This window comes from Chlorocebus sabaeus, chromosome 12, assembly GCF_047675955.1.
Source record: "Chlorocebus sabaeus isolate Y175 chromosome 12, mChlSab1.0.hap1, whole genome shotgun sequence".
Taxonomy (NCBI): domain Eukaryota; kingdom Metazoa; phylum Chordata; class Mammalia; order Primates; family Cercopithecidae; genus Chlorocebus; species Chlorocebus sabaeus.
The window spans coordinates 102588532-102608507 of NC_132915.1; the positions used below are offsets into that span (position 1 = coordinate 102588532).

Below are 19976 nucleotides of genomic sequence, written 5' to 3' on the forward strand. Positions count from 1 at the left end.
AATCCCTCGCACACGGCTGCTGATAAACAAGGCAAGATCCACCCTCTACATGGTCTTGAGCAATATGTGCAAAACCAAAACAAAGCAGGATGGTTTTCATTCTTCCTTTTCCTCTCTGGGACAACTGCACGAGGTGTTTCTTTCGGAACAGAGCCTGCCTGCATTGCAGCGCTTTGAGCAGAGTTTCTTCCCCGGGCTGCACAGCCGCGTCACCTGGAGAGCTTTGGCTGACGGCAATGCCCAGACCCACCTGTGGCCCACAAAATCAGTCTCCAGGGGTGGGCCCAAGAAACTCCATTTTTAACACTCTCTCCAGATGGTTCTGATACATTCTTTGGGTAAGAATTAGAGCCTCCTTTTTTTTTTTTTTTGAGATGGAGTCTCACTCTGTGAGTGCAGTGGTGCAATCTCAGCTCACTGCAACCTCCATCTCCCGGGTTCAGGTGATTCTCCTGCCTCAGCCGCCTGAGTAGCTGGGACTATAGGCGCGTGCCACCATGCCTGGCTAATTTTTGTATTTTTTAGTAGAGACGGTTCTGCCATATTGACCAGGCTGGTCTTGAACTCCTGACCTCATGATCCTCCCGAGCCTCAGAGAAGCTGATGACCACATGGAATCCCTTGCCAGGAAAATGCACACATACAGAAGCTTAGCTGCACTTTCAGTCCTTCCATACACCTCTCCTGGGTTTGTGAAGTCTCGGCCAAGAACCTTTACTTTAGAGTCACGCCTCTCCAGTTCCATTATTGTGGCTTGGTCTGTCAGATCCTGTTCTTGAGATGCCATCTGAAAAGCAGGAACTGGGGCCTCAGAGAGCCTCCCCTCTCTCCTGCCGTCAAGCTAATTTATTTAGGCAGCTGCGCCAAGAGTCAGTGTCGGGTGGTGGGGTCTCTTAAGATTCTTTGAACTGCAGCAACAAAGACAGACTCTGGCTGACTTCAACCAAAAGAGGAACCGTTGGGTTGGGTGCAGTGGCTCATGCCTGCAATTCCAGCTGGGAGCCTGAGGTCGGTGGATCAAATGAGGCCAGGAGCTTGAGACCAGCCTGGCCAACATGGTCTCAAAACCCCGTCTCTACTAAAGAAACCTGTCTCTACTAAAAATACAAAAAAAAAAAAAAAAATTTAGGCATTGTGGCGTATGCCTGTAATCCCAGCTACTTGGGAGGTTAAGGCATGAGAGTCACTTGAATGCAGGAGGTGGAGGTTGCAGAGAGCCGAGATGGCACCACTGCACTCCAGCCTGGGTGACAGAGCAAGACTGTCTCCAGAAAAAAAAGAAAAAGGAACCATTGGCTCACAGAAACCAAGGAGGGCTGAACAGCCAGGCCAGGGATACGCCGGGTGTCAGGAACAACTGAAACAGAACTCTCTTCCACCTTGCTTTGTGGCCTCACTCAGTGAGGTTACTTTCTTCTTCTGTCACCACAGATCAGATTCCCTCACCACAAGCAGGGAAACATGGCCGTCCTTATTTCTCATTCATCAAACAGAGATTGTCCTCAAATGCTTTCTAGGCTGAAATCCAAAAATCCTGGGGAGGGTGTCCACTCGTAGACCCATCAGCTGGGGGGCCAGAGGCGAGGCCGCTTTGGACTGGCATTGCCTCCCCTGCCTACATCAGTGGGAGGAGAATGTGCTTCCTGAGAAGGTGCCTGGCAGGTGGTCCCAGGTGTCTGCTCCATGCACTCACAAGGCCTAGACTTGAACCTAACCCCATCGCCAGCCAGGTCCTAGACGCATGCTTGATGCCTACCCACTGAGCTTCTACTACTCTACTTGCAAGTTGAAGCTAATAATATAGACCTCAGAGGAGTGCTGTGTGGACTAAATGTGAAGGCACTACAGGGTCAAGACAAACACAGAAGACACACTCAAGTTGGGTGGTTGGAAGAGAGTTTCAGAATGGGGCTATTTGCAAAGATGTGGGCAGAGTATGGGGACCCCAAAAGACAGCTCAGTACCCCAGGGTTAGAAACAGACTGCCACCTCTCAGGAGTGACCCCTCAGGGAGGGAGCCAGAGGAGGCAGTGCCCCAGCCTGCTCCCCATCAGCCTAAGCCAGTGAGGAGCCAGAGGGAGCCAGGGAGCCCACTGACCTAGCCCCATGTGCAGCCCGCTGGTCCATGGCACAGGGTGGAGAAGGGTAGAGGACAAATCTGGACGGGCAGATGGAGATTCCAGCACAGCACCTGGCACAGAGTAGGTGACCACTATTTTTAAAGTAGTCTCACTTTAAATAATGAAATAGTTAATGCATAGGGAATACCCATTGTCCCCACCATCCATATTTAGCAGCAGTTAACATTTTGCCAGGTTCACCACATATTTCTTTAAGTAATAATACTACAGATGGAGGGAAGGCCCCTTACCCCCATCCTGCATCATTTCCCTTTCCTCCTTACAGGTAACTGCTGTGCTGATTTGCATTATTCTTGTGCAGGTTTTGCGTTTTACTGCATACTTACGTGTAAACATATATACTGTTGTTTTGTGTGTTTTAAAAATTTGACCTAAGTGGCATAATGCCATAAACATTATTTTACAACTTACTCTCTCTACTTAAGTTTTGGGGTTTGTTTGTTTGTTTTTTGAGACAGGGTCTCAGTTGCCCAGGCTGGAGTGCAGTGGCATGTTATCAGCTCACTTCAACCTCCACCTCCTGGGTTCAAGCAGTCCTCCCACCTCAGCCTCCTGAGTAGCTGGGACTGCAGGTGCACACCACCATACTGGGCTAGGTTTTGTATTTTTTTTTTTAGAGATGGGATTTCACTATATTGCCCAAGCTGAAACTTAAGTTTTTACGATTTATTTTAGATGCAGTTTCGTCTTCTCTTTGTAAAATTTGTTGATTAAATAAACCACAGCTCATGTATCTGTTTCCCTACTGATGGGCATGTAGCTTGTTTCAGCTTTTTTGCAATGACGCACAATGCCACCTTGAGCATCCTCGTATATGTGGCTCCCCGTGTATATATGCAAGAGTTTCTCTAGAGTAAAAACCTAAATTAGAATCACCAGGTATGAAAGGCCGGGAATCTTCCTTTATTCAGCATTGCTCATTGCTTTCCAAATATTTTACCTGCATATAAGCCCCAAACTAGAGTTCCTGTTCCTCCACCTCTGCCAATGCAATACATTGTCAAGCTAAATTTTTTATTGTTTTTTACCATCTATTGGAATAAATAGATACCTCCTTTTGCTCTCATTTGCATTTCCATTATTACCAGTGGGGTTAAGCGCCTTTCCTTATTGTTACTGGCCATTCGGAGATTCTGTTCCTTGGATTTGCCTTTCATATCTTTTGCTTGTTCTCTCTGTGTGGTTTGCCCTTTCTTAAAGATATTTGAAGTTCTCTGTATATCTGAAAGCTAATCCTGTGTTGGTTTAGGGGTGACACATACCTTCTCCCACACTATGACTCACCTTTTAACACTGATTTTGATGTCATTTTTGGTTGGTTGTTTTGGCACAGACATTTAAATGTTGTCAAATTTATTCACCTTTTCCTTTAGGATTTGTGTTTTTTCTTTCTTCCCTTTCTGCAAGATTATAATGATTGTCTCCTATTTTTTTCCCCGTAGTTTTGCGTTTCACATTTGTCACATTAATCCACTTGCTTAACATAAGGCAGGACTCTAATTTTGTCTTTTTCCGCATGAAACCCAGTGGTTTTGCCCCCATCCTGAAAAGTTCCTCCTTTCCCCACTGACTGGTAATGCCACCACCATCAGGAAGCAGGTCGGGCTCTCGGTTTGTAGTCACTGAACTGTGTCTGCATCCATGCCTAGTACCACACTGTTTAAATACTACTGCTTTAGGTTTTGTTCTGCCATCCAGTAGGGCAAGTCTTGTACTGTTTGTCTTCAGAATAGTCTTGGCTACTTTATTCCTTTTCTTTTGCATCAGGATTTTTTTTTTTTCTTTGAGATGGAGTCTCACTCTGTCGCCCAGGCTGGAGTGCAGTGGCGTGATATGGGCTCACTGCAATCTCCGCCTCCTGGGTTCACGCCATTCTCCTACCTCAGCCTCCCAAGTAGCTGGGACTACAGGCGCCCACCACCATGCCCGGCTAATTTTTTATTTCTAGTAGAGACAGAGTTTCACCACGTTAGCCAGGATGGTCTTGATCTCCTGACCTTGTGATCTGCCCATTTTGGCCTCCCAAAGTGTTGGGATTACAGGCATGAGCCACTGTGCCTGGCCTCTATCGGGATTTTAAGATTGGCTTAAATGGCTAGGTCAGGAAGAACTTTGAACACCATGTCATGGATGGTTTCAAGCAAGGCGGTGACATGGTCAGCTTCACGTTTTTCAAATACTTGTGAAGCTGTGCTTGGGTTAGATTTTAGAAGATCAGACTGGAGGCAGGAAGACAATAAAATATGGGGGCCCAGACCAGTCAGTGACAAGAGAAGTGGGCAGGGAGGGGCTGTGCAGAGTCTGGAGGCCCTGGTGCCTGTGCAGCAAGTGAGGAGGGAAGGGAGGAGAGAAGAGGCACGTTGCCGTGTGGGAGGAGCCGAGGGCGGGCTCCCATCCCAGGCCAGCCGAGGCTGGAAACAGAAGAAGGAGTTGCAGGCTCAGCCTCAGCTGTTCTGCACTTGGTGCATCTTAAGAAAGGGCAGATGGAGGGATAGTGCCAAGAGGTGGATATATGGGTCTCAGGCTCAGAAAAGAGGACTGGGCCAGGCCTGGTGGCACCATCCTGTGGTCCCAGCTACTCAGGAGGCTGAGGTGAGAGGGTTGCTTGAGCTGGTGAGCCAGGGAGGTTGAGGCTGCGGTGAGCCGTCATAGCGTTACTGCACTCCAATCTGGGTGACAGGGCCAGACCCCCTCTCAAAAAAAAAAAAAAAAAAAAGAAGAAGAAGAAAAGAGGACTGTAGTCAAGATTTAAGAGTCATCAGCTATCCAATCAAATAAAAAACAGGAGCTGAAGAGGGAAGCCTGTGTAGACAACTCTAGCATGAAGGGTGTTAGAGGAGGAGGAGGAGCTCATAGAGGAGGTGGTGACAGAGACTGAAGAGGCACAGGGAGAAGCAGGAGAGTATGGCATAGCGCCCGCCAAGGAAGGAGGGCATGTTGAGAAGGAGTGACCCCGAGCACCAGGTACCAGGGGCTCTGGGAGATGCTGACAAGCCTTCATTGGTTTGGCAAGAAGGAGGTCAGTGGACGTGTCATTAGGTACAGAAGTCAGAGCTGAGTGACTAGAGGAGCACAGACCTCCATTTGCTGGGAAAAGATCCAGTGAAGGACCTTGGCTCACAGAAAAAGAGAGACTAGAGCTTGCCTATAGGCTGGGGGAAGGAGTCAGAGAGAGAAGGGGAAAGTGAGGCAGTGAATTCTCAGAGGAGATGGGTAGGACCTGAGAGAAGAGATGGGCCCCGGCCTGGCAGGAAGGCCAGTGTGAATGGAGGTGTGCGTGGCCACTGCAAGGGTGGCTGTGAGAGAGGTCCCGCCTGACAACCAGTGTTGTCACTGAAGTAAAGAGTGGCAGCACTGGAAAGGTTTGGGGTCTTGGAGTTGCCTGGGGGCACTAAGGAAAGAAGTGACATTTTGGAATGTTACTGAGAATGAGAAAATCAGCTAAGGCCTAATAAAGGGATTGGTGGGGGCAGATGAAGGAGAAGGTGCCTGTGCAGAGTGGGGTTGGGAAGGAGAAGGGACAGCAGAGGAGGCAATTCATGGGAAGTAAGCATTCAGCTGGCAGCAACCACCCCTGGTGCCTGGCCCAGATAGCCAGAGCTAGGCGAGCCTTTGGAGTCACCTCCCTTAAAGACCTCCCTTCGCAAGCCAGACAAACTAAAGAGTGCCACGGTGGCCAGGGTCACATTCCTCCAGACATAGCTGAAGATGTGGCCAGCATGAAGGATTCGGCCTCAGTCTCTGTGTATTGAGTGCAGTGAGGTTTGCACCCCTAACTCCCTGGCTCTGGTGACCTGTTAGCCCCATGACTGGATTGAGAAGGACATGGTAATAATTACCAAAATAAATTAAGTATGAGGCCTAAAAACTATGAAAGTCTGCGAACATTACCTCATGGACTTCTTCTGACCACCTGCAAGGTGAGTTGAATCATTCCCACTTTTCAGATGAGGAAACTGAGACTCAAGGAATAAGTTCAGTAACCTATCCATGGTCCCAGGTAGCACATGAAAGACCTAAGATCTGAACCCTATCTGTCTAGCTGTGCTCTTGCCCCTTTGTTTTTAATGAGTACACAGAGACCAGAAAGTGGCTGTATAAGAGCTCAGGGGTAAGGGAATGGACTTGGTGTTAGAAGACACACTTTTTTTTCTTTTTTGAGACGGAGTCTCACTCTGTCGCCCAGGCTGGAGTGCAGTGGCACAATCTTGACTCACTGCAACCTCCACCTCCCAGGTTCAAGTGATTCTTCTGCCTCAGCCTCCCGTGTAGCTGGGATTACAGGTGCCTGCCACCATGCCTGGCTGATGTTTGTATTTTTAGTAGAGACGAGGTTTCACCATGTTGGCCAGGCTGGTTTCGAACACCTGACCTCAGGTGGTCTGCCTGCCTTGGCCTCCCAAATTGCTGGGATTGCAGGCATGAGCCACCACACCCGGCCTAGAAGACACACTTTGAAGTCTCACCTCTGTTCACCAGCTGGGTGTCCTTGGATAAGTCATGCCATGGGGAAGCAGGGCCAAGACTAGGCTGCTTATCCCCATGTCCACCCATGGTGCCCTCCCTTTGGCCAGGGGGTGCCATGCACAGCAGGACGTTGACCATCCTGAGAGTTGGTTGTCAGCCTTGGGAGTCAATTACTGTATGGAGAGTGAAGGATCGGTATCTAATGAGTAAGAAGCTACAGGGCTCCTATGAACCTTGCCCCATCTGTGACTGCTGGGCCAGTTGCCGTACTCCAAACCCGGGGACCGCCTCCACACCCCAACCCAGCCTGCGCAGCCCCTCACCCTCCCATCATAACCCCTGTTGTTGCTCTCTCTGCTCTGTTTGCAGGTCCCTCTGCTGGCTCTGGTTCTGCGAGGTTCAGCCGGAGGCCCACCTGTCCTGATACGTCTGTTGCTGGCAGCCTCCCCACACCTCCAGTCCCCAGACACAGGAAGAGCCACAGCTTAGGCAACAAGTGGGTGACTGAGCAAGCCCTCCCCCCGGGCTTCAGACCGTCCTGCACGTGGGCCTGGGCACAGTGCAGGGAAACACTTGCTGACTGGGTCCCTCCCCTGCCCTGTTCTGGGAGTTGCTAATGAGAGCCCTTGGAATCCTGGCCAGTGCACTTTCCTGAGGCTGGTGTGAGCTTGGGAGGAGCTGAGGGGCACTGTGGCAGCACTGACTCCACACCGCTGACAGGTGTCTCAGGCTCAGCAGCTGATGGAGGAAAGGTGCAGGGAAGGGCAGGGAAGTAGCAGTGACATTCCAGAGAATTTGCCCAAGCCCAGTTAATGACTCATGGAAAAACCCCAAAGTCCAGTGGACACCAGTGATTGTCATCCAGGGCGGTGTTCAGTTTCTCATGGTATCTGCCTACAGAGCAGTGAACCTGCTGGCTCATCAGCCCTGTGGGGCCCAATAGCTGGGGGACATGCGTGAGTCCTTGGCATGGCTGGGGCAACTGTGCCTGTGTCTCCAGGGCATTAGGCAGAAGCTTCCGAACAGATGAGTCCCTTCCTTCCTTCCTTTCTTCCTTCCTTTCCTCCCTTCTTCCCTCCGTCCCTCCCTTCCTCCTTCCCTACCTACCTATCTACCTACCTACCTATCTATGTACCACTTCCAAGGCACAAGCCTCAGCCCAGCCCAGAGGAGCTCCAAGGCTGGAGGAGAAAGAGTTGCTCTCTGAGTGTTAAGCAGCCCTCTGTGCTAGACACTCTGCACATGCCTGTCAAGCATGATCTCCCTGAGTCCCCATGCAGGCCTCTGAGGTGGGTGCTATTATTACATCTTTTGAGAATGAGTCTAATGAGGTTCAACAAGGTGAAGTTCCTTGCAATGGTGGAAAAACATCGGAGCAAGGGCCTGGACCAGGTGCGTGTGACTCCAGGAGCAGACATCCTGGCCACAGGCCCACTGCCGCTCACCTGTGCGGCCTCATCACTCAGAAGCAGCATCTGCTCACTCGAGCCTCATAGCCACCTGGGAGACAGGCAGGGCAAGTATCGTTATCCCCATTGGATGGATGGAGAAACTGAGGCTCAGAGAAAGGATGTGACTTGCCCAAGGTCATGGCATGAGAGAGGACAGAGCCTGGGCTGTACCATGGCTCTGGGTGGAGGCCTTTTTCCTGCAGCCGCACCATCTGCTCTGGCCCCCAGGCAGGTGTAACCACTGTCACTCCATAGATAAGGAGCTTTGCCTTCTTTCTTCCTTTCCGTTTTCCAGTATGATGTGTCAGTTGAGTGTAGTTGAGAGTAAAAGTGCGACATTCCCATCGGAGAGAGCAAGGCACCTACTGGACGACAGCGTCCTAGAGCCCCGCAGCCCCCGCAGGGGCCTGGCCCTGACCTCCTCCTCTGCCGTCACCAATGGACTCTCCCTAGGTAAGCGTCTCCGGCCTGCACATGATAGGCTGGTGGGCTGTAGGCCCAGTGTGTGCTCCGTGTCTGTCTCTGTGTCACTGTGCCATGCCCAGTGGCGCTATCATTCTGGGGGACCCAGTGGCCCCTCACCTCCCTACAGAGGTGGCTGCCTGCAGGAACCACCCAGAGCCAGGGAAACCCTTGTCTCCTAGCCTCGTGGGCTTCATGAAGAGCCCTGGATCTGTCGTCATCCTGCTGGTGGCATGGCAGGCAGGTAGAAAAAGCAGCCAAACCCTTTCCTGAGACCAGCTGCTATTGGCTGGCAACTCCCTAGACCAGACTGGACCACAGTCAGGCTTCTGTCCCTAAGGGATCATGACCCATAGGGCCCTGCAGGGGAAAGCAGGAGAGGCTGCCAGGGAGGGTAGCTGGCTGGCTACAGGGTTCTCACTGCGTACTTGTCTTCACAATGGGAGCTAGAAGGAGGGAGGATGAAAAGCTGATGTTCAGGGATGAAATTGCATCACTGAGTGTCAGCCAGACATGGTGCTATGGCAACAGAAGAGACAGAAATTGTGCTGCTGAGGCTGGGATAGGAAGAACTTGACATTAGGACTCTGGCTGGTGTTGAGCTCTGGTTGTAGGTCCGTACCCCTGCAGTGTCCAGGTCAGCTGAGACAGGTGGGCACCACCCTGTTAATACTGCCATCAGGCCAGTGCTCTCTCTGGTGCCTGTTGCCTTTCAGTGTGCCTGTGCCTTTGTGGTCTGTGTGTCTGTGTGTCTGTCAGCTTCCCTTAGCAGGGAGTCCTCCCACAGCTGGTGGTTAGACCAGTTGCCGAGCTGGGAGTTGATTTTGTGAGGACTGCAGGGCAGAGGGCCCAGAGCGTGGGGCAGGGGGTGGGAGGGGACAAGAGAAACAGGCAGGAATCACTCCCACGTCCCTGTGAAAGCAAGTCAGTCTCAGAGGGCGTGGGCAATATGAGTCCAGGGGTCGCCGTCTCCCACGCCCTGGAATTCTGACAAGCATGTTCTGTGTCTGCCTCTGTCCTCAGAGGAGGTCATCCTGTTTGGAGCCAATCAGGGTTATACGACGGCTCAGGACAATGTGTCCAGGGTTCCGAGGTGCGCCTTGGGAGAAGAGTTCCAGGTCATGCGTGGGGAAAGGCTGGGCTGGGCAAAGGTGTGCAGATTTCTTCCCAGAGATGCGGCCGTGCTGGCGGGTGGGAGGAGTCCTCTAAGAAGGCATCAGAGTCCACAGGGTCCACATTCTTTGGTCGTGGGACCCTCTTCCTTGGAATGGGACTGGGTTCTGAGGAATGCCCTCTGGGGAATGCCGGCCCAACAGCACTCAGCAGAACAGCTGTTTTATATCCAGAAAACTTTCTGAGCTGTGCCTGAGTCCAGGCCTTGCCATTCCTGAGACAGAAAACGGAGTCAGATGCAGAGCTGTCCAGCGTCCAGACAGGAGATCACAAGGTTGTTTGGTTCCCGGCTCCTCAAGTTGGGGAATTGAAACTGGTTTTCTGTTTGGGGCCAAAAGCCCTGATTAAGTGGCCATGTGTGCTTGTGCCCTGTTGGGAGCTGGACTGGTCCTCCCCTCTGTGATGAGGGCCATTACTCAGCAGATGCCAAGGGGCCTGGGATCCCCTCCCTCCTGCTTTCCCAGTGCTCGGCCTTGGTGCTCTTTCAGGCAAAGAGCACTGAACCTCAGAGCCTCTGAGGTCTGAGAGACAGTCCAGAAGCATTGCGCGTGGATGCTTGGGTGACAGGAGAAAATCTCTCCTTCAAGAGGGCTTAGAGAGCCTGGGAAAAGCAGGGTCACCCATTCAGCCCAGAGGGACAGGCCTGAAGGAGAAATAGGTAGCAAAACGGTGGGACCCAGCCCCTCTCTGTGACCCCACTGGCCAGGGGTTTGCAGGGGCTCTCCCTTGAGGCTTCTGTCTAATGCCAGGTACCTGCGCTGTGACCAGCGTCTAGTCAAGCCCTGACCCTTGTGGAAGAGGAAGAGGTGCTCATTTGGCCTCACCAGGTGAGGCCTGTTCTAGCCCTGGCTTCATGTGGGCCAGAAGGGAGGCAGTGGTGGAGCCAGGTCAGGCCCAGAAGAAAGCCTGAAGACCCAGACCCCAGCGGGCCAGTGGGCAGTTAGCTGCGGCCCTCGGGGACAGTGGGAAGGTAGTAGCGGACCTGCCTGGAACAGTGGGATGGGGTGGTTCTTTGACCCTCCCAGAGCAGAGTTAGAACAAGCGGCAGCAAAAACTCGAGTACATCGAGGCTCCCAATGTGAGGAAGCAGTTTCTGTGGCACTTCTGTGAGCTCAGGGGCCTGACCCGGGAGGACGGGCCCCTCTTCTGTGAGGCCGTTGTGCTCATTGACCTGTGTTCCTTTTCCAGGCAGTAGTGAGAGCTCAGAGTTTAGTGAAGAGATGTCTTCAGGGCTGGAAAGGTGAGTGTGGCCTCAGCATGGCCTCCCTCCCAGGGGCGGTGCTCAGGGCCCAGGGAGCTGAAGACAGGCCCCGGGCAGGGACGGGCCCTGCCCCACCCACCCCATGCTGGCCTCGGTGAGGCTGCTCTGTGGCTCCTCCAGCAGCCTGGCCAGGGCAGGGCTGACTAGGAGGGAGGATGGAAGAGTAGGATGGGTGTCGGGGCCCCAGCCCCCATGCTTTGAGCAGCCCCACACCTCCTCTGATCCAGGAGTCTCTTCCTCCGGCACAGCTGCAGGAGGCCTGGGAGTAGATTTGGTCAAAAGTGTGGGTTCTTGAAACCGGAAGCCTAAGAAGTGGCCTGGTCTTGAGATGGGCATGTGGCTCCGCCTGGTGGGGTCTGAGAATATTGCAGCCTAATGGCCTCAGGCCTTGGGTATTTATTGACCCCCACCCTGCTAGGCACTGGTGACAGGGAAGTGGCCACAGCCTCTGCCTCCCTTGAGGATCCCTTGAGGATCCCTTGAGGATCCCAAGCTTCGGCTCCTGGGAGAGCCTGTCAATCAGGGCCCCAGGCCTCCTGCTCAGGAATTCCCATCGCAGAGCTCCATGTACTGGTGTTTTCCTGTGCCAGGAGCCAGGTGATCTCTAGGAAGGCAGGGGACACTGTGAAGGGGGTGCCCCCACAGCCATGGCACCACCAGGGGTGAAGGGCATCATGGCGACTCAGGGTCTGAGGGGAGGCTGGAAGCATCCAGTGACACAGAATGTCCAGGAAAGGCAGGTATGCACCAGTATCCAGGGCCCTGGACGTACACACACACATGCACATGCACACTCACATATACACGCCCTACACACTCACATATACCCATGCACACACTGTACACTTGCACTCACCTATGCATGCAGTCTCACATACACAGGCACACGCTCACACATGAGCTTGTGTACACATTCACATAACCACACTGTCACACATGTACACATGCATGCATGCATGTACACTCTCACACATTTGTGTGCACACACATATACATGTGTGCATAAGCACTCACATGCACACACGCGCACACACACACTCCTCCTCTGGCACTGAAGCTTCTCTCCTCAGTCCCCATAATCATAAATTGAGCAGAGAGAAGATAAGTGCTGCCCAGCAACTCCTCCCAGGGCAGAGGGGCTGTCTGCTGCTCAGTGTTCTTGGTTGAGCATAGCCTGTGCCAAGCACTGTCCTGGTGCTTTGCGTGCGTGGATGTACCGAATCCTCAGCGCTCCTGCACAACAGCCATTCGTAGTGTCTCCGTTTTATACATGTGGAAAACAAGGCTCAGAGAGGTAAAATGACTTACCTGCTCCACACTCTGGTGTGGACAGAGCTGAGCCACACCCAACAGCCTCCTGACCAGTGAGCCACCTCTTCATCACTGCTCCACAGCTTGGCCAGACACGGGGACTGCCCCATATTGGTCAGTCAGTCTGTCTGCCTGTGAAACCCAAGATGGGGGGTCATGGGGGAGTGACAATATGCCAGCCCTCAGAGGCTCTCTCTTTTCCCTCCCCACCTATCGGGGTTGCTCAGGCAAATGGGCCAGTAGCTTTCACCCTGGGAGCCACCCCAGCAGTGGGGAGGAGAACCAGACAGGCACAAGGGCAGACTCCAGAACTCTCAGCACCAGTCAGGGAACTACTGGGGACACCCTGAGGGAGATGGCTTTCAGGCAAGCCAGCACCTCCCCTGGCCTCAGGCCAATGAGAAGACATGAAATGGCAATCAGAGGCACAGATCCTGAATAGCAGCTAGACCTGGACCTGTTGTTCATTCATTCATTCATTCTTTCTTTCTTTCACTCACTCATTCCTTCATTCACTCACTTATTCATTCAGTAGCTATTAAGCAACTGCTCCCTGCCAGACACCACACTAGTTACTGAGGGTGCAGTGGATATAGTTCCTGCTAAGTACTCATGACTGAGATTAGAGCTTCTAGGAAGGAGGATGGCGAAGAAGAATTCCTTGTCCCAGGGAGATGATGCTGTTTGCAATGCTGTCGTGATCACTATAGGCCACAGTATTTCATAGCATTTAGATCACTATCCATCTGAATGTCTAGAATAAGTGATTTGGGGATCTCTTCCAAGCACTGGTCTCATGGCTGGCGCAGATGCCCAGCTCTGCCTTCAGCAGCCTTGAAACAGCCCTGCAGGGAGGATGTCCTGTTTCTCATCCTCTGAGGATGACTTTTGGCCCAGCCCCACCTTGCTGAGGGGAGCAGGAGGCCACCTGCTTTGGAGGATGCCAATGGGCCTGCGATGTCTCCTCTATTCGAGACCCAGGCCCCGTGCAGTCCTGATGAGCAGATGCCAGCTGCCCCTTGGCCACCAACCTCCCTCTCCACCTGCACTGCCTCTTACATTCCCTGAAATAATCCACACTCGCAAAAGCACAGGAGCATTCTGGACCTTCCTGGAGAGTCCACGGGAGAGTTGGAGGGAAAGATTTACCTCTTGTAGCTTGAAAATCTTCATTGCCTGTGGCTCTTTTCTTTCAGTTACTCACCTCCATGCTCTTTCTTGGGTCTTCTCTCTTCCTGACCTTCATGGGCCCCATGCTTAGCTCCTCCAGGTCCTCCCTGCACTCCCAGCTCTCCCCCAGGCCAAATCTTCCTACTCTAATGGGGAGCAGACTCCTTCTTCCTCAGAAGACTGAGTGTCAGCCTGCCTGGGCGCAGAGGCCAGCACCTGCCCTGAAAGAGCCTCCCCCCCTTGGAGACCCCACCAGCTGTTCCCTGCAGATGCTGTAAGAACACAGCTTTCTCTGCAGGTCATACTGCTCGAGCAGACAGAGGCCATGGAGCCAGAGCCAAGGGTGCAGGGGAGGCCTGGGCCCCACTCAGAGAAATGAGGGTGTGAGAGAGGAGAGGAAGAGGCTTGGCCATGGTGGGGGAGACAGCATTTCGCCCCACAGCTCTGAAGCTTCAACAAGCTCTGTTGAAGATTGCCACCAGTGCCCTGCCCCTCAGCCCTGGTAATAAGCCTGCCCAAGCTAGGAAGAGAAATAGAGCCAGATACCAAGATGAAAGGCAGGGAGACCCCAGGTCAGTTTCTCCACATCACACACACCTCCGGTGGGTTGAGGGCACACCTTCATCACCAAGAATGCCACTGTCAACAGGCAGGCAGGAGTTTCTGTTGTCTGGCCAGGGGTGGGAGGGTGGGATCCTGCATGCCCGTCTGGTGAATTTGCCTTCTCTGAGTTTACACGCATAGATGTCTCCTTTTTGGGTAGTAGCCAGAGTTCAGGCTGCAGATGCCCAGTGGGTCCCCAGAGTGTTCGGCCATAAAGAGCTTCCACACAGGAGCTGGAGCCCACTGAGGCCTGTGGAGCTGCTGTACTGCCCTCGGTGGGAATGGGCCTCTTCCTACTGGACTGTGGAACGAGGGTGCAAGAGCAAAGGGACCCTCTTCTACTCTTCACCCTCCTGTCTCCTCACCCATGTCAGCCTTGGCAAGGTCACAGGGCCTGTGGGGCCGGGGAGGGGCAGTGAGACGCAGGAAGGTGTTTGTTAGTCACTTCTGAGCCCCCAGGCTGCCTTAAAGACCCTCCCCTGCCCTCGGGGCCCAGCATGAGGACAGGAGGGTGGTCCTGTGCCAGGGCCCTCAGGAACCAGAGAGCTACGGGCAGGGGTGGGCCTGCTCTTCTCTGTGACTCCACCTAGTGTCCCTGGTCAGCAGTCTTCCTCACCTCATGCTGGGGAGAGTAGGGGCAAGGAGAGAAGGGGGGCCCCCAGCACACTCTGCTTTCCCAGGGAGGCAGGGAGGTGGCCGCAGGACATTCAGTTACCTGGAGAGGAGGGTTGTGGGCTTGTCAGGACGACCTCCAGCCAACCTCAGGCCCCTCGGAAACCAACGCGGAAGGGAGCGTTTAGTCAGGAGCAGAAGTAACGGAGAACAGATGCCTTTTTCTGCCTGATTGGTAAAGCAAGTGTTGGCACTAAGATGAAAACAAGAATATCAGCCTACGAGTTAAAGGATTTTAAATGAGGTGTTTTTAAAAAGGCGAACAAAATCGTAGTGGCGATCATGTATGTATATATGAAAATAGAGTTTCACTCATCCTGAGTATTTCTGGGCTGTATGTTTATTGAGTGAGTTTATTTTCCCTGTATTCTTCAGATTTTCCACGATGGGTAAATGTTTCTTTTTTACCCAGAAAAACAATTAACATATAACTGTACAAAAGAAGACATAATCAGAAATGATTACTGATCAGTTTTTAACAAGTGAAATATGAAAGTGCCACAAAGTTGATGATGAAACCTTTGCCACCACCTCCCCTGGTCAGACTCGCCCATCTGTGGAAGGGCACAGGCTGTAATAGAGGTAGTAGGAAGAGTAGGGGATGGGGGGTCCTCGGAAGGCCCAGGGTGAGAGGAGGCCCCTGTAGTGAGAGGGAAGTGAGGCTGGGGCAGGGTTGGGGGGCACAGTGCAAAACCCTCTGAACAAAGCCCGTTCCTCTTCCTGCTCTGGAGGAGGTGAGGGAACGGGTCAGAGCTCAGTCTTAAATAAGTCCTGTTAGGGAAGCGGTTGTGCAGGATCCAACAGGGCGACCTGCATCAGGCACCGGGCTCAGAGGTGGCTTCTGGAGGAGGGACAGTTAAGCAGCAGCCCAGGACATTTAGTGAAGAGGACCCTAGAGTGCCCTCGAGGCGGGACCTGGGACCTGAAGAGGCTGCGGGCTGTGAACCGTGCACCAGGCTGGGACAGATGGCCCCGGGCTTGGCGTCTGTAAGAGTCTCGCACAGGAGAGCTGGGCCCCATGGCAAGTCCTGTTCTCTGGAGTTCTCAGTGGACCTCCACAGTGAAAGGCACAGCCAGCCTTGCAGGGGGACCTGAAGTTAGGACCACTGATCCTCCCAGGCCGTTGGGTAGCTCTCAGTATCTCTGAGCCTCCATTCCTCAGCCCTGTGATGAGGCTAGGCACAGTAAAGATCTAGCATATAGGTGGAGCTGCCGCATCTGAGGAACTGATTTTTTTTTTAAGACAGGGTCTCTCCCTGTTTTCCAGGCTGGGGACTTTTTTTTTTTAAGACAGTGTCTCTCTCTGTTTTCCAGGCTGGAGTGCAGTAGCACTGCCAGAGCTCACTGCAGCCTTGATCTCCCAGGCTCAAGTGATCTTGCTGTCTCTGCCTCCCAAGTAGCTGGGTACAGGTGCACACCACCATGCCTGGCTAATTTTTTTATTTTAATTTTCAGTAGTGATGGGGGCTCACTGTATTTCCTAGCGGGTCTCAAGTAATCCTCCCATCCCCACTTCTAAAGTGCTGGGATGACAGGCAGGAGCCACTGTGCCCAGCCTGAGTTGGGGACTTTTATGAATTTCCCTCGATAGGTACTACTTCCCACCAAGAAAGCAACCCGGGGGTCTAAGGCTGGGTAGGGGGAAGAAAAATGTCCTCAAATGCAGTTCAGTGATCATGGGAGGGATGGACCGGAATGATGGCAAATTTCTACCAGCACCTGCTGGCCTCCAGGATGACACTAGACTGTAGGGGGGCCCCTCTAAGAGGTCACTGCAGACAGTTGCCCTCCAGAGTGCTATGGGGTGGTGCTGTAGGGTGTTCAGGGAGTTGGGTGATGCAGCTTCTGCCCATGTGAGGTTTACCTGCTCGTTTTAGCTGGTGGGATCATCTGACATCCTTAAGGAGGCACCGGCGAAATGCAGTCATGGTGAGAGAGCACCAAGCCTCCTGCCCCAAAAACTGAGTTTTAAAAGACACTTGTTTCCTTCCTTGAGATGATCAGAGGACCCTGGTAGATGCCCAGGTTTGCCAGGTCACAAGGATGCCTCTCAAGCCCCAGACTCTGCAGTATTTTGGGAGAGGCAGGCCAGGCTCTGGAGGCAGTCCTGCAGGTGGTGGGTCCCCTTGGCTGCAGCAGACATGCCAGTGGCCATTCTCAGGGTGGCTGCCGCAGAGGACCTCACTGTCCCCTACACCTGGGGCTGAGGCCAGGATCCCAGGCTCTCATTCCTCCTCTGAGTCTGGTTTCCTCGGGTTCATTCTGCTGCCTGGTGCCTGGCTTCAGTGCTCTGTATACTTGGCCTATCTCTCCTGCATGAGACTCAGAGACACTGAGCCCTGGGCCACCTGTCCCAGCTTGGTGCATGACTCAGAGCCTGCGGCCTCTTCAGGTCCCAGGACCCCCCTCAAGGGATCACTAAGGTTCTCTTCACCAAATATCCTCTGGGTGGCAGCCCAGTTAGACAATTTGTCAGCTTCTGATTTGGGTTTATCTCCAATATGTGATCTCTTGCCTCACTCCCTTAGCTCCAAACACTAGAGTCTGGCAGTTGAGGCTCCAGCCAGTGGACTGAGAGAAGTCTGCAGAAAGAATAGTGCACAGAGAACCCCTGGCCTCAAGGTTCCGGGGCCTTTTGCTTGACTCTGTTCTCGAGCCCTGCCAGGCAGCTGCTGCTGCTTCATGGGTAGCTGAGATGTCTCTGCCCCCAGCTTCTCTGTCCAATAACTACAATTCCTCCAGAGTCAGCACCTAGAAAGCGGGCAGGATGCTCCTTCCATCTTGTGTCCATTCTTCTCTGTGCATATCTGCTTTACCCCTCCCCACTCTCTCTCAGACAAGATTTCTGGACTTCTCAGTGCACAGAAGGGAAGATGGATGATACCTCAGAGCTCTCAAGTTTACATGTGATAGTTTCGCCCAGCCACTGAGCCTCACTTTCAGTCTCTCAGATCTGGTTCCTAATCACCAGGAGAGAAGATCTGGCTTACCTGGCTTGGATCACTGGTGTTGCCCTGTCCACTCAGCTGTGAGAAGGATGGGGACATACAATACAAACGTGGTTCCTAGGGATCCACTTAGTGAATCAGGGACATTGCCCAGAGAAGAGTGGGTGGCCCATAGAGAGCAAATGTCCTTCAAAAAGTGCTGCTAGAAGGGACATCCCAGGGCCCAGCAGAATTCAGGGTAGCAGCTTCCTGCCTGAAGATGAGGGTGAAGCATCATAAAGTGGCCAGGATAGGCCATGACCTAATTGGATGGCTTCCCATCCAGGGTCTGCAGGCGCAGGTGGACACTGCTGATCAATAGCATCGCCTGGGCCCTTCCACATGTGCACTCCTACCCAGGCTCTGTGGACTTGAGGCTAGGGCTCTATGTACAGAAGATTAGGGGAAGTATATTAGTCTGTTCTCAGGCTGCTAATAAAGTCATACCCAAGACTAGGTAATTTATAAAGGAAAGAGATTTAACTGACTCACAGTTCAGCATGGCTAGAGAGGCCTCAGGAAACTTACAGTCATGATGGAAGGGGAAGCAAACACCTCCTTCACGTGGTGGCAGCAAGGAGAAGTGCCGAGCAAAAGGGGGAAAAGCCCCTTAGAAAACCATCAGATCTTGTGAGAACTCACCATCATGAGAACAGCAGCATGGGGGCAGCCACCCCTATGATTCAATTACCTCCCACTGGGTCCCTCCCATAACACGTGGAGATTATGGGGACTACAATTCAAGATGAGATTTGGGTGAGGACACAGCCAAACCGTATCAGGGAAGAACCCTACTTCTACTAAGACCAAGATTACCAAGGCCTCAACATAATTATTTTCTGCTCTCCAACCTCCTAGCCCAGCAACAGGGACTTAGGGCTTTCTGAAATGAAATTCCCTGGCCGGGCGCGGTGGCTCAAGCCTGTAATCCCAGCACTTTGGGAGGCCCAGACAGGCGGATCACGAGGTCAGAAGATCGAGACCATCCTGGCTAACACGGTGAAACCCCGTCTCTACTAAAAAATACAAAAAACTAGCCAGGCGAGGTGGCGGGCGTCTGTAGTCCCAGCTACTCGGGAGGCTGAGGCAGGAGAATGGGGTAAACCCAGGAGGCGGAGCTTGCAGTGAGCTGAGATCCGGCCACTGCACTCCAGCCTGGGCGACAGAGCGAGACTCCGTCTCAAAAAAAAAAAAAAAGAAATCCCCAGGATACCTACAACCTAATGTGTACCTAGGAAATGATGGAGTGAAGATGGCCTTTCAGACCTGCTTGACTAGTCTGAATGCTCATGATGCTGTTGGCCCAGGAAGTGCCCTGGCCGCTTCCACCTCAATAGCACCACCCGCTCTGCCTCTTCCCAGTGTCATGATCTTGGGCAAGTGACTCCACCTCTCCAAGCATCAGGTTCTTTATCTATAAGGTGGAGATAATAATAGTGCCTGCCTCACAGTGTTATATGAGTAAATGAGATGCTGAGCGAATCCTGCTTAGCACATTGCCTGGCACCCATTGTCTCATCACCACCACCACCGTTACCACCATCACCATCCTCATTCCATCCTCCCACTTTCACTGTCACCACCACCACCATCACCGTCATCCCGTCATCTCATTGTCCTATCATTATCATCATCCCATGACCCCATCCTCCTCCTCCTCATCACCTCGCACACCCCTTGGGACTGAAGTGTTCTATATTGTTGCCAGTCGATGTCTTCCCCAGACCCAGGTTCCCACAAGCTCCTGGTCTGGGCAAGCCTCAATTGTCTGTTTCAGCCCTCCTTCTGACTCCACCTGAGATCCCTGAGGGGACAGTCAAATGGCCTTCCTAGGACACCGTGTTCAGCCACAGGTTCTCAGAATGACATTGGGAAAGGTGTCTGTGGTTCTGGGCTATGAGCCCTTACGTCAGTTACCAAAAAAAAAAAAAAAAAACAAAAAGAAGAAGAAGAATCTATGATTTCTGTAGTTCCTCTGATACCACCAGCCAATCATTTTGCATTTCCTGGCCCTGAACATTCAAATAACACATTTTCTCAAAGCAGGGACATTTCCAGACACTTTCAGATTGTCTGGTTCCGGTGGCTGAAGATCCTAGCTGCTCTATGCTGATGCTGGCCTGCCAGGCAGCCAGAGTTGCCCTGCCCAGCAAGGTCCTCCTCCAACTCTGGAGGGCTCACCTAGAGGGAAGGCTGGCCACTTCCACCCCGACTCTATGTTCCTAAAGGTTGGCCTGGAGAAAGGTCACACTGGTGCTGCTCTTCAAGGCCTGGGGTC

The 19976-nt window shown here is 52.7% G+C and overlaps 1 protein-coding gene across 16 annotated transcripts in view; it reads left to right on the forward strand.

Moving 5' to 3' along the window:
• Nucleotides 1–19976, forward strand: part of RALGPS1 (Ral GEF with PH domain and SH3 binding motif 1) — a 304597-nt gene that overhangs the window by 268345 nt on the left and 16276 nt on the right. For 7 of the 16 annotated variants that reach the window (XM_008006183.3, XM_073021927.1, XM_073021926.1 and 4 more), the window contains 3 exons: nt 6978–7104; nt 8355–8512; nt 10883–10934. In XM_008006183.3, the coding sequence (XP_008004374.2) occupies nt 6978–7104; nt 8355–8512; nt 10883–10934 (337 nt within the window). Of the gene's footprint in view, nt 1–6977; nt 7105–8354; nt 8513–10443; nt 10935–19976 lie in introns of those variants that run through there. The other 9 variants (XM_037994129.2, XM_073021932.1, XM_073021931.1 and 6 more) reach the window with 4 other exon arrangements.